General features: G+C 43.4%; 1 protein-coding gene across 18 annotated transcripts in view; it reads right to left on the bottom strand.

Moving 5' to 3' along the window:
• The window catches only part of Sgip1 (SH3GL interacting endocytic adaptor 1), a 195,436-nt gene that overhangs the window by 15,704 nt on the left and 166,318 nt on the right, over positions 1–13,414 (bottom strand). For all 18 annotated transcript variants that reach the window (XM_087212873.1, XM_013070980.3, XM_087212865.1 and 15 more), the window contains one exon: positions 3,312–3,423. In XM_087212873.1, the coding sequence (XP_087068999.1) occupies positions 3,312–3,423 (112 nt within the window). The remainder of the gene's footprint in view (positions 1–3,311; positions 3,424–13,414) is intronic.

The following is a 13,414-nucleotide window of genomic DNA, read 5'->3' as shown; positions in this document are numbered from 1 at the left end:
GGGGCAGAGGGAAGGGGGGACCACTAGGTCTTTCTGGATAGATCAGGGGCCGATTGAAAGACAGTTAGGGAGCAGGCACTGAAGAATTCATTTCTGTGTGGCTCTCAGGAGCACACCTCGTGTCCGCACTCCTGACTGCTTCTGCCTGTTTTTCTCAATTCCGGCCAGGCTGAGCTTCCAGAGGAGTCGTCGCTCGGTGCGCCATAGTTCTTAGCACTGCTACAGTGGAAATGCACGCAGGTTCTTCATCCGAGGAGACTCCCGCAGAAGCCACCACTGGCCGGAAGTGCAGACACAGCCCAAGCCCTTGGCGTTCACACACGCGTGCGGCGCAAGATGACTTAATTTCCATGGGTACGAGGATGGGCACGTGGCCTAGGGACTTCAGAAAGAAAGGACAAGGATGAGGGAGAAACCAGAGCCCACTGTGCTGGTTTCTCTGTAGTATTCTGGGCCAGGACCAAAACGTAGACGGTATGGAAAGAAACGTGACATTTGGGGAAATGGCCGGGTGTGGTTGCGTGGGGCAGTTAAAGGTGGGTTATAATTACGCTGGCGTTTCAGTCTAATACGTTGAGACTCAGACTTTAATACACAAGTGTTTCCGAACTATAAATAGGATTCACACTTAGTCATACAAATTGCCACTGAAATATATGTGGTGATCCAAGTTTTCATTGTACGTAATTATCCCTGATTCAAAAAAATTTGACATAGTTGGTATGCATGTGTGATTTTTTTCTCTAGTTCCTCTCATTGTAGATGGTGAAGTTTTTTCTAAGGCCTAGTCTTTGTACAAGGTGCAATCCAAATGAATTGAATAATGAAAATTTCATTTAATTGTTTAAATTAAAAATAGTTAATACAGCAAAAGACACATTGCCAAGAATCCCCCTCAGAATCCTGGGCTTCACTTTGAACACACTTATCCCACGGATCTTGCTACTTTCTTTTTCATGATCGCTCACTGCAATCTTCTCTTCTCGGTCGGATAGTCTGTCTTCACTTTCGTTCATCTGACTTTACAAACTTTCAATGGAATTTTTAATTTCCTGGGTATCTGTTTCATGGATTCCATTTCTTTCCTATGTTGCACATTCATGGTTTCCATCATTTTCCTAAGGTCTTCAATTTTTAAAAATCTATGTCCACTCTAGATTTGCTGAACAGGTCCTTCATTGTGATTATCATCTCTTATTTTTTACCTGAGAGGTTATTTCTTCTATGATTTTTTCTATAGCCTCATTCATCTGTTTATTTACTTCTGCTGCTGTCATTCCAGAAAATTCTCATTGGTGGCTTCTGATTTCCTCTGTCTTGTTGTCCTCTGGATGGGCTGGAGGTTTGGGGTTGCATTTTGCTTCTGCATCTCATCATTTTCTGTTTTTTAAATTTTAATTTGTTTTACAAGCATCAACACATTTTTGTTGAAGGCTGTAAGTGTGTTGATGCTTGTAAGTTTCTCATGTTAGGTGGCTTTATCACTAGTATTGAGGCTTCCCTAGGAAAGGTCTGCTCCTCAGAGATGTCTTCTAGGTATAGCTGGCTCTTGGTCTTTGTGTCCATCCCAAGACCCTACCTTCCCAGTTCATTAGGGATGAGAAGTTGCTATGGATTTGGCTCAGCTCCCAGTCCTTCAGTAATGGACTCTGGTGATGATTATATCCCCAGACAATCACAGTGTTGTCACATAAAGGTAAATGACTGATTACAACAGGTATGGCATCCTGGCTAAAGTAATACAGTTATCAATAACACTAACATCAAGGACCGCCTAGAAACTGTGGTAACTGCTCATTTGGTACTTTTAACCATAGGAGCAAGATCTACAGTTACATAACATTTTGCCACTTTCTGCAGCAGCTCTGGAGTGCTCGTTCCTGAGTGTCTTTATGAGGTGTGATAAAAAATCTGGTGAATGCTGCTGCTGAGTACCATCCAACAGAAAAGCAGCTTGTAAAAACATGACACTGGGTCTTCATCCACCTTATTCACTGGATCTGGCACAGGGTGACTTTCAGCCTTTCCCCAAAGTCAAATGACCATGAAAGGGAAATGTTTCAAATCCACTGAGGCAGCCAGGACAGCGCAACTAGAGACTCTCAGGAGAGAGGCCTCCAGAGCTGCTGCAGGAAGTGGTGAGGGTGATGGGATGAGTGTGTTTGAGGTGAGGGTGGAGTGTTCTGAGAGGGATTCATAGTGATGGGTCTTTTACTATAATGCATTAAAAAATTAATTTAAATATTACTGTATCTTTTGATCATATCCATAAGTAAAAAGATTAAAAGCCATTTTGGCTCATCTATGGTCCCCCTTTGTTTGCCAATCACATTCAGATCTGGAATCGTAAATGACACATTTGGAAACAAATCTGACCTTGTATTCAGTGTTTAGAAACCTTGGCCCCTGGATTTGGACACATCTGGATTTCATGGGCCAACACTGAATAAAGAGGAATTACGCTGGAACATATGTAAAATATATACTATTGTTAATGCATATACATAACACAAATTCCTTTTTAAAAAGTATTTTTTACTACAATGCTGGCAGGCTGTAGGTTGGACATGGCTGGTGACCAGTACACATCCGTCATGTTTTTTGTACCACCAACTTCTTTGTTAAAGTGACAAATGCTCTAGTTTCAATAAACAAACATGTAAGATGTGCAGTGCAATTTTGGGGAACCCATAGACTTCCTGAATTCTTACCAAGAGGTAAAATATTAAATTCTATCACATGTGCATTCAGGTCAAAGCCATGGTCAGTGGGTATTGACTTGGTGAAATCAGGTGCATGAAAACAGAGGGGAGTGAGTTTTTAATTTGCTCTGATTTTAGTTTACTTGGGACCATTCTGCCCTTCTCAGTGAGGGTGGCATAGTGCTTGTTCCCTTGCAACTCTGGATGTTTTGGGAAGGTGTGTTTTTAGTGATGCACTGTTACAGTTTATATGTGGGTGATTCTCATCCTGGGAAGACTAAGGCAATAAAAGCTATGATCTGGATGTTATTTCTAAGAGACAATAAGCTTCCTGATTGTTGCAGAATTAGACTGAGATTTTCTGCTACTTGCAACTGTAACAGAGAGATTTCTCATTAGGAAGATATTATTGGATATTTTGGTACCTGTTTAAAAAGCGGTAGATTAATATCACTAATTAAATTTTATCTTCTGTCCTAGGCATGTCACCTGCTATTGTTAACGGAATTCTTTTTGGCTTTAGACAGAGGAATACAACTGTCTAATTGTGGGTGTCCCTACTCGCCAGGGTGGGGGCGGAGCACACAGAGAACCATGTCTGGGGCTTACTTGGTGGGGTCCGCAGCTTTGAAGTAGGCGTTGACGGTTTCCGTGAAAGCCGCTGCCACGGGGAGGGTGTCCTGGGCCCCCATGGTTAGGGGGCTGGGTCCCCGGGAAGAACCTGTGGGAAGTCGAAAGCTTTTGTTTATTACAGGTGTAAGAGATGCCTAGTAAGGGTGGAGCTTAAAGCTCATTCAAGGATTAAGGTATAAAATCTAACACCAGAAATGAATGTGTTCACAACCATAACTCTGTACATATGTCCAACATAGAGCTCAAGTATTTGAAAGGAAATATTTGGCTAGTTTACAGACAAACACACTTGAAATTAATTCTACGGTGTATTTCACTACAGAGGAAAATCCAAGCAGAAGGACAAAGTCACAGGAGCTTTCAAATGTTTTGCATAAAGCATCAGGCAGTATTTGCATGACAGTTTGTGCAGCAGGTGGTTAGTAAAGAAAATTATTAGCTTTCTATTTCTTATTTGAGAATTCAACCTAATCAATTGCTCAAACTCAAAACCTTGCCAAGTGGGATCATGTTACACATTGTCCTACATGTAGTCCCTTTCTGGACTATTTCCACATAACAAGCTCAATTACTTTAGATCAAATAAACTCAAGTTCACACGTCTACAAACACGTATAATTGAAATATGCACATTGACTAAGTACAAGCCCATAAATGCACCAATTTACACTATCAAAAAGAACAGCATGTTCACTGAGCACCTGCTATACCCAGGGTACTGGATTAGGTGCCCAACATGAATTATTTCATTCAGTCTCCACCTCAGTCGTGTGAGAGAGGGATGATGCTTCTCATTTTATAGAAGAGAAGCCTGAAGTTCAGAGAGGAAAGTGACTTTCCCAAGAGAATATAATTACTCAGGTAGTGAAACAAAAATTCAAGCCCAGATTTGCCTCCCTATAAAGCTCATATTTTCACCACTGTGCCCTCTAGGTTGTCGCTATGAAGCAGCTCACTCTATTGTTTTGTGGGGACACGTGGTATCCACAAGATCAGAGCAGAGGGCTGCCGGTTGGGAGTTCATCTCCAGGCAAGGTCTGAACAGAAGAGTGAAAAGCACTCATGTCCTGCTCACTGCTTCTCCTCCTGTGAAACAAAAGCTATTTGTTCCTCTCCACTCTGGCACAGACTACATAGGTTGGTGTTCTGATTACTTTTTTTTTTTTTTTTGCCCGAGTAGCTTCTGTGCTTTTCTACTGTGAAAAAAACCCTTGTGTTGGATACCACCCTCCTCAATCAAGCTTTCTTTGATGACTTGAGTTCATGCAAATCCCTTCTTTCTCTGTCTTCTCTTGGCTCTCAGTAGCTTGGACTTGGTAACTGATCATTAGTTCAACAAATCTTTGTTTATACTGATTGTGTACCAGGCACTATTGTGGGTGCTGAAGATTCAAAGATTAACACAGTTCTTGTCCTCAGGCACTACAGTTCATTGTGCCCTCATCACCACCACCATCAGCACCACCAGCACATCACCATCAGCATCATGATCACCATCAGCATCATGATCACCACCATCATGATCATCAGCATCATCATCATCATCATCATCATCAGTACCATCATCATCACCATCATCAGTACCATCAGCAGCAGCATCATCATCACCATCAGCACCACCAGCACATCACCATCAGCATCATGATCACCATCAGCACATCACCATCAGCATCATGATCATCAGCATCATGATCATCATCATCGTCATCATCATCACCATCATGATCATCATCATCGTCATCATCATCATCATCATCATCATCACCATCATGATCATCATCATCGTCATCATCATCGTCATCATCATCATCACCATCAGCATCACCACCACCACCACCACTGTCACCATCTGCTGCAGGCCTCCCCTCCATCACAATCACCTTTTGCACACCCACTGTGTATTATGTTTGGAGTAAACTTTACCTTTTTTTGACAGTTGACAGAGCCGCTGTATTTGGATCTAGCATGTACCCCAGGCCCATGTGTGAAAGGCTTGGTGGCCAGCCTGTGACACAATTGGGAGGTGATAGAACCTTAAGGAGCTGGGGTCCAGGGGAGGCATGAGGTTAGGGCATGAGCTTGCAGGGGATATTGGGACCTGACTACCACTCCCCCCTTTCTTGTCCACTATGAGGTGAGGAGGCCTCCTCCGGTGCATGTTCCCACCAAAGTGTCCTGTGCCCCCACAGGCCCAAAGCAATAGGGCCAAGTGACCAAGGACTGCAGCTTCTGAAACTGAGCCAAAAGAAACTTTCCTCTGATTGTCTCAAGTATTTTGTCATAGTAACAGAAAATTTGGTAATGCAGAAACACAGACACAATGAATTTATTATACTTCTTGCTCAGACTTGTATAAGTGGTATACAGAAATTTACCACTGGTATTGAGGTTTGTATGAATTCAAAAGTTAGGTTCTGAGAACTATATTGTTGTGCCTCCTTGGCAGGCCATCATGGTGTCATTCCAGGGCAAGCAAATGACGATGTTACCTTCAGAGTGTGCAGGTCTAAGTCTCTCTGGCCTGTGGGACTGCAGACTTTTAAAGGGAGGACTTGGCTGAGCTTCCGGTATGGCACTCTGCACTCCTAAAACCGGGCCAAGAATGCATCACTCTTTGGTAAACACACACTGAGTCACACATCACTGTGGAGTCTCAGAGAGAAGTCTATACACATTTGTCAACCACAGAGGCACAAAAGACAGGCCATGGTGTCATGAGAGAGTCGCTCAGTTTCTCTGCTCTCTCCTTGGTTCCGTATTTACTGAGGAAGAGCCAGTGTCTGGAGGAGAAAGGCTTCCCTAACGAGGCCAGAGTGGAGAGGGCTGGATGTTCCTTTCTGGGCCTTGGCCAGGGGGCAGACAGGTCTGCCACCAGTGATTACAGACTTCTAGAAATGCTATAAAGGAGACTGCAGTGCACAGCTCTGTAGAAGGTCTTGCTAGGGTCAGGGTCTGCACGTGTGCAGGGTCTCAGTGCCGGCGGGCTGAGGCCCAGGGCTGGTGAGAAAGCCCAGGACATGACCTGCTCCGGGTGACTGAGGCAGGCATGGCCGACTCAGAGGAGCGGAGAAACCTGGCTGGCACAGAACTAGGTCGTTAAGACTTTTGTATAAATACTCAGGAATTTGTGTCTTTATTTAAATGAATTATAAGCATTAAGGATCTAAGTTCTCTTTTGATAATCGTATAGAAGTCTATGGTTGCTCTTCAGAACAAAGTGCATGTTTTATAGCGTTCAGAGAATGTGAAGCACAATTATAGTTTCTTGAGGTTATAAATTTCCCTGGGGCACCCTGGAGCTGAGCTGAGAACACCTCCTACAGAAGAGAGAGACCTCTGGAACATTTGGAGTGGTTAGGGTCTCACTGAGCTCAGTGTGCAGAATAATTCAATGGGGGAGAGAATAATGCATATCAGAGATGAGGAAACTTCATGGGAGGAAAGACAGCTGAATGTCATGGCACAGGCCTGTAATCCCAACTAATTGGGAGGCTGAGGCAGGAGGATTGCAAATTCAAGGCCAGCCCAGGCAACTTAGTGAGATCCTGACTCAAAATGAAAAGTAGAAAAAGTAAAAAAGTGAAAAAAGGGCCGGGATGTAGCTTCGCGAGAAGGCTAAAGGCCCTGGATTCAATCCCCAGTGTGTGTGTGGGGGGGGTCTGGCAAGAAACACAGATGTTCTGCAAAGCATTTAATAGTCTTTTACAAAATTCTTGTGAATAAAATAGAGAAGGTTGGGCCACAGTAGTTTTTCTAAGTGAGTTGCAATGAGGTGAACCCCAATATCCAAAGAGCATGAATCAGGGGTTCCCTGTTCACTGGGAAGGGGCTCCCTAGGGAGTTGTCTCTGATTGGCCTTAGCCTGGCTCTTCAGTGCTTTCCCTAAAACCAGAAGAAAAGCTCAGAAATGGCACCTGGGAGGTGTGGAGCACGGGGTCAGTGCCAGGCACACCCAGGACCAAGTCCTGTCTCTGGCCCTTGTTATCTAAGTGACCTTAAGCAGGAGGGTGGAAGAAGCCCACATTGGAGGCTGGTTCTAAAGGTGAAACAAAGAAAAAACGTTGGCCGAGTGCTTGGCCCACTCAGGAACAATCACTTATTTCTACGACGACAGTCGCAATGTAAGATAATACAGAAGGAGTTCTCTGGAATAACGACAGATCGGTTGAGAGTGCTCCAAATTGCCTCAGATTTTTGTGATATGGAGCTGGAACTGCTAAGAAAAATATCAGCAAAAGGAAATGTGAAATTCATGCATAGAAGATGAAAAATTAGTCAAACTGTTGTAGTTCGGGGAAAACTGGCTTGGTGGAAGACTATAAGAAAAGAACCATTTGGGGGTTTTCGTTGATCAATTTTCTATTGGCTACTGAACATCTTGGCCAGCTGGGCTATGTCAATGGATGAGGAACCGATCAACCGGTAGGAAGGGTGGTTTTCTTTGTTTTGGTTGTTCCTGTGCTTTGTTGTGAAGCTGGCCAGATGGTGAGGAGAATACCAAAGACAAAATGCTGCATGCAATGGAGTGTGGGCCTTCTGAGGGACACTCTGTGTGTCTCCTGTGACCTGTCTCCTAACCCTCGCCTTGCCCGCCTCTGCGGGCTGTCCTCCTGATTTCAGATCTAATCAGCAAAGCCAGAGAAACACATAGAACAACAAACATTGAGAGTTAAACCCTTTCCCTTGAAACATCCACAGCTTGCAGTTCTAATTTCTTCACATGCTTCTACATGACAGTGAATATACTTTTGTCACTTCTCACAATGATGTTTTACTCTACATTTTCTGGGACATTCCTAGGTAGCAATCTAAATCATCATTGTATAAACCGATCGTTTTCTTTTTAATTATTTCCTGAAGATATGATTTTATTCCCACAAAGGATGAACAAACTGAAAGGCAGGTCATTTATAGTTGTTAAAATGCCAGGGTATGGTATGTAAAGCTTACCCTCCATGTAAATGCTGTTAGTCATAAATGAATGCTTCCGTTCCCCACAGTACCTAAAAGGCTTTCTTTAATTGGATTAAAAACTGGGCTAAAACCAGGCCACATCAATCGAGCAACTCAAACCTTATGTCTTGAGAGGACTAAGACAGGCCCAGAAAGCACTTTCTAATATGTGAAATAAAATTACAATACAGGGATGAAGAAGACCAGAGTTCAAGACCACATATGTGCCAGCTATCAGCCTGGTGACCTCAGAGAAGCTGATTAATCTCAGTTCTCCCAAGCACAAAGGGAAGGCAATAGTCCACCCACATACTGTTTTAGGATCCTATGATTTTAAGTTATTTATAGACACTTAAGGTTTTTACAGTAAAACAACTTTCTACCAGAGGAATGAGCTGCCCAGAAAATAGTGTCCCCTCTCTGGAGGCTTGAGGGGGTCTGCCACACTGAGCCTCTGGTGTGTACAGAGGTGGGGGACACACGTATGTAAACTAGTGGGAAATTACAGAGCAACGGTGTATGCAAATAAGGGGATGAAGACTATCACTGTGAGATTATTTCACTGTGAGATTATTTCACTGCGAGATTAATTGGTAAATGAGCGGTACAGGGGACATCACTACATGACGTAACAAACAGAAGCTCGGTCTATAGAGTCATCTTGACTTAGGCGTGGATCTGGCTTTCCCACTTACAATTTTTTTTTCTGGTACCAGGGATTGAACTCAGAACCTCACACTTGTGAGGCAGGCACGGTGCCACCCACTTATAATTTGTATGATTAGGGACATGCTATTTCTTCTCTCTGTGATTTAGTTTCCTCATCTTTGAAATGCCATCAATAAAAACAGCATCCAATCTTTAAAACGATATCAATAAAAATAGTATCCATATTAAAGACTTGCAGTGAACATCAGATGAGATGTCTTGCGAAGTCCTTCATTCACATGGTATGTGCTTAAAAAACATATTACTGCCAGACATGGTAGTGCACGTGTAATCCCAGCACTCTGGGAGGCTGAGACAGGAGGATCACAAGTTTGAACTCAGCTTGGGCAGCTTAGCAACTTAGTGAGACCCCGTCTCTATATAAAAAGGCTGGGAGTATAGCTCAGTGGGTTCAATTCTCAATGACTCAAGGGAACAAAAAGAAAAGGAAAACATTATTATTGTTTTTGTTGCTGTTATTTTGTGGAGGTCAGCTTTACTAAGGCTGTTGAATTAGGGTTGATTCTTAGAAATTGAATAGATTTTTTAGGTAGAAAATAAGGGGAGGTGGTAATACAAATAGAATTCTTCACTAAGCAGGGAGATAGAATTTTCAGGTTGCTCCCTCTCCACAATTTTGTTCTCACCACAGTGCAGTCTTTGTGTGTATATCTAGCCTGTCACACTGCACAGGTGGCCTTGGTGTCCACTGCAGTAGCTTGACACAGTACTGGTACCAACAGGAGATAAAAGTCGCTTGAGCGCATGCGTGTCTTATTCACATGAACAACTTTATTCTTTGCTTAATTAATATTTATTTATTCAAAGGTGAGTTCCTGCAACAATTAGGCATCGTGCTGGGGCTGAGGGAACACAGAAATGAGGCATGTCACTTCCTGGGGTTTAGTATGAAAGGGGAAAGTGAGGTGAACTACAGATGAAACATAAAGTGTTGAAGGAAATCAGAGAACACTTTAATACTATAGTGATGATGCCATTACCGTTAATAATGTCAAAAGAATTCTTGGTGGAGGTAGTGTTTACTCAAGTGGCTCTTATGCCTGTTCTTCAGTACGTCAGATAGTAGCACTAACACTGGAGGGATAGACAGGCGCGGTGTGGTTTCCTGTATCTCCCGAGCCCATGGCCATTGCTCTTCTGTGGCAAAGCTGAACTCAACCCTAGGTTTTCTGGCTCCATCACCAGTTGTAATTGTCTCTGACCACACATCGAGATCTATTCAAGGGGCTTTGCTTATATTGCCCCCCCCCCGGCCCCGCCGTCCCTGTCCCGGGTCTGTAACATCGGGAGCCCTGGGGGACTCCCCCAGCAAGTGCACACCAAGAACCAGCCGGGAGGTGGACCTGGCACTGCCTGGGTCTGGGTGCCACCCTGTCACCTCCACCACTAGAGGAACGAGGACAGCAGAGCAGAATGGCGCTGGGCACTTGGGGTGCACTCGGGGCAACCCCAGAAGGCTGAATTGCTGCTGTCGCTTGGGGCTCCTGAGGCAGCAAGTGCAGGGTGCTGGAAAGCAACTGACAGCACAGGTAGAGAATTCTGAGGAATGGGAAAGGGCACATTGAGTCACCAGGCTGTGACTGAAAAACAGTTTCCTGGGAGCAAGGTCACAGCAGCACACACGTGCACAGAGCCTGAGGACGAATGTCCCCCTGCCATTGAGACGCCTTGGAGGATGAGGTGTCTGTGTAGTCATTTCATGAGTAGTCCACGGAAATATGAAACACGACTGTGAGCGCACAGACTACGTAGAAATGTTCAAGGAGAGAAAGGGAGAGGGATTTTAACAAACCAAGGGAAAGATAAGGAACAAGAGGAGGGAGACCGGAAGCGAAATGCACAAATACAGCAAAGGAAGAAGCGAAGGTGCACTTTCTGTCAGTACGCATTTGTGCTCTGTGCTCCAGAGAGGTCTCAAATCCCACTGCTGCCATGGGTACCAAAGGTACGCAACTTCCTTTTCACATCTGTTAGATACTGTGTCCAGGCTCTGGGTGATGTCTTACCACCTTTGTGACAATCTTACCACGCAGTTAGGCACTGTTTCTCGTACCCTTTTCTTACAGATAAGAAACTCAGCACTGAAGTATCCTGCCCAAATTCAGACAGCAGGTGAGCTGCACTTGCTTTGTTAGGTTGCCCAATCTGACACAGAGTCTAGGGCTGTGTCATGGGTGTGGGTTTCCGTCTTCCCCATCCTCCCTGGGCCGGACAGGCCAATGATTCTAGCCACACCTCCACGACAGTAGGACAATTATGTCCATGTGCCAGGCCTGTCTACACATAGGGAGGATGCCCTCTACTAATGCAGGTGTCATGAAAACAGCAAATTTTACCTTCTGCTCATCGGGTTGGACAGAGTCACCCCAAGGGCACAATGAGAAGCAAGGATAACAAAGGAGGTGTCTTGCATGTCTACAGAACCTTCCTCATCCTGCAGATCACAGACCCAAACATCTGCCTGCTCCACAGGCCCTGCTGCCAGTGAGAGGCAAATGACCCCGATGTCCAGGGCTGAGAGAGCAGAAAGCAGACCCAGCGGATGGAAGCCACCAGAAGTCTTGAGTACGAAGAAGAGAAAGATGTTCCACCAGTTGTACTATGCAGGACAACTCTGACAAAGCTGATCATATCAGAGTGAGTGAAAGGAGAAGTTATTTTCAATTCCTTGATAGCTCAGTGGAGCATATTCTGGATATAGTACAGTGATAAAGATAAAGCATGTTGGGAAGTGGTCATATTAAATCAAATCCTGACGGTCCCTCAACGTGGAACCCTGGGACAATTAATTACCTGTTCTCTGGGTTTCACCTTCCTCATATTGGAGAACAGAGGCAGGACTTCCTACAGATTGACTGAGTGTTAACTGTGAAGACATAGCGAGGCCTTATTGTCTGAGGATAGTCAATACCCAAGTCACTTAAAAGTGATACATTTAAAATGGGTACTAAAATTTAATGGCACACGATAATAGGAAGGTTTGATTGAGACTCCAAATTGTCATAAACGAAACTTGTGAAAAGATCTTTTATTAATAAAGTTGAGGCTGCAATGTTGATTCATGAGTTCTTAGAATGAACAGAAATGAATTCTACTGATATTTTCAAAAAGGGCATTTTTTTCTGATAAAATTATATTATAACTCTCCATACCATCCAACAGTCAGGTTTTGGATTTAATTGATGATTATAAATATTGTTGGAGGATTATCTGAGAGTTCTATAAATTCTAAGGACCTTGCAATTTCCTTTTAAACTGGGTATAATGTAAGCATATTTTTTACTAATAGTTTTATTTCTGTCATGCCTCCCTTGGACAATGATTTTGGTGTTATTGAAGCAGTTTCTGTCATCACTGCCCTTGACTTCATAGAATCCTGGATCCATTCCGAGACAGGAAATTTCACTTTGCAAAATATATGCATTGCATTTGCATAATACAGCCTTGTTGTAAGGTCAGATATTTATGGAAAAACTTACTGGCTCTGCATTTCATGTAATGGATGGGGATATATGCTAGGGGTAATTTGGAAAAATGAACATTGGAATGAAGACTAATGTTTGAAGTAAATACTTTCATGTCACTGAGATCTTTGCCTTCAGAATTCAGTAACTTCAACGTCTCCAATGATGAATGGATAAAGAAGATGTGGGTACTTTTATACAATGGAGTACTACTCTGCCATAAAGAGGAATAAGCTTGGGACATTTCTAGCCAAATGGATGCAGCTTGAAACCATACTCTCAAGTGAAATAAAGTGTACACACATGTTTAAATACTGTATTGTTTCTCTGGTGTGAGAAATTGGAAATGGAAATAAGGACTAAAATGTAATATAGATATTGGGAAATGGGAAGAAAACATTCAAATGAGAAAGGGAACAGGGGAGGGGGAGAGGGAAAGGAAAGAAGGGCCAAGAAATAAAAAAGAGAGACTAGAAGGAAAAATGAAAACAAAGCTTTTGTAAATAAGGAGGGAAAGAAGGATTGAAGGGGGAATGGGAAAAAAGAAGGAAGATATGTCACGCACAGGTACAAATTCCCTATGATGAATGTTATCATTATGCATACTGAAATGTAGCAGTGAATCTTTCACTTCAAAAAAATAAGTAAACACTTGGGTAAGGAATTTTGCCAGTGTGTGTAAATTGCAGTACTGGCACAAGGTATGCAATACATGGTAGCAATTACATTCCCATCAGCAATGCAGAAGAGTCTGCCGACATGACAGGTATGGTCTCACGCATTATTCCAGGCTCCCCTCAACACCTTGTGAATTTAGCATGGGAAGGAAGCATGGGGAGAAGATAAGAAGTTCTTTCTAGCTTAGTAGAAAGAAAAGAATCATGCGCGCTGACATCGAAAGGGTGAGTACACTCCTTCATCCTTGTGCATTGT

The sequence above is a fragment of the Heterocephalus glaber genome, unplaced genomic scaffold (genome assembly GCF_053883595.1).
Source record: "Heterocephalus glaber isolate CG9 unplaced genomic scaffold, H.glaber_assembly_v1.0 deba00001442, whole genome shotgun sequence".
NCBI lineage: Eukaryota > Metazoa > Chordata > Mammalia > Rodentia > Bathyergidae > Heterocephalus > Heterocephalus glaber.
The sequence above is the reverse complement of the archived record's forward strand: the minus strand, read 5'-3'. Positions and strand labels throughout refer to the sequence as shown.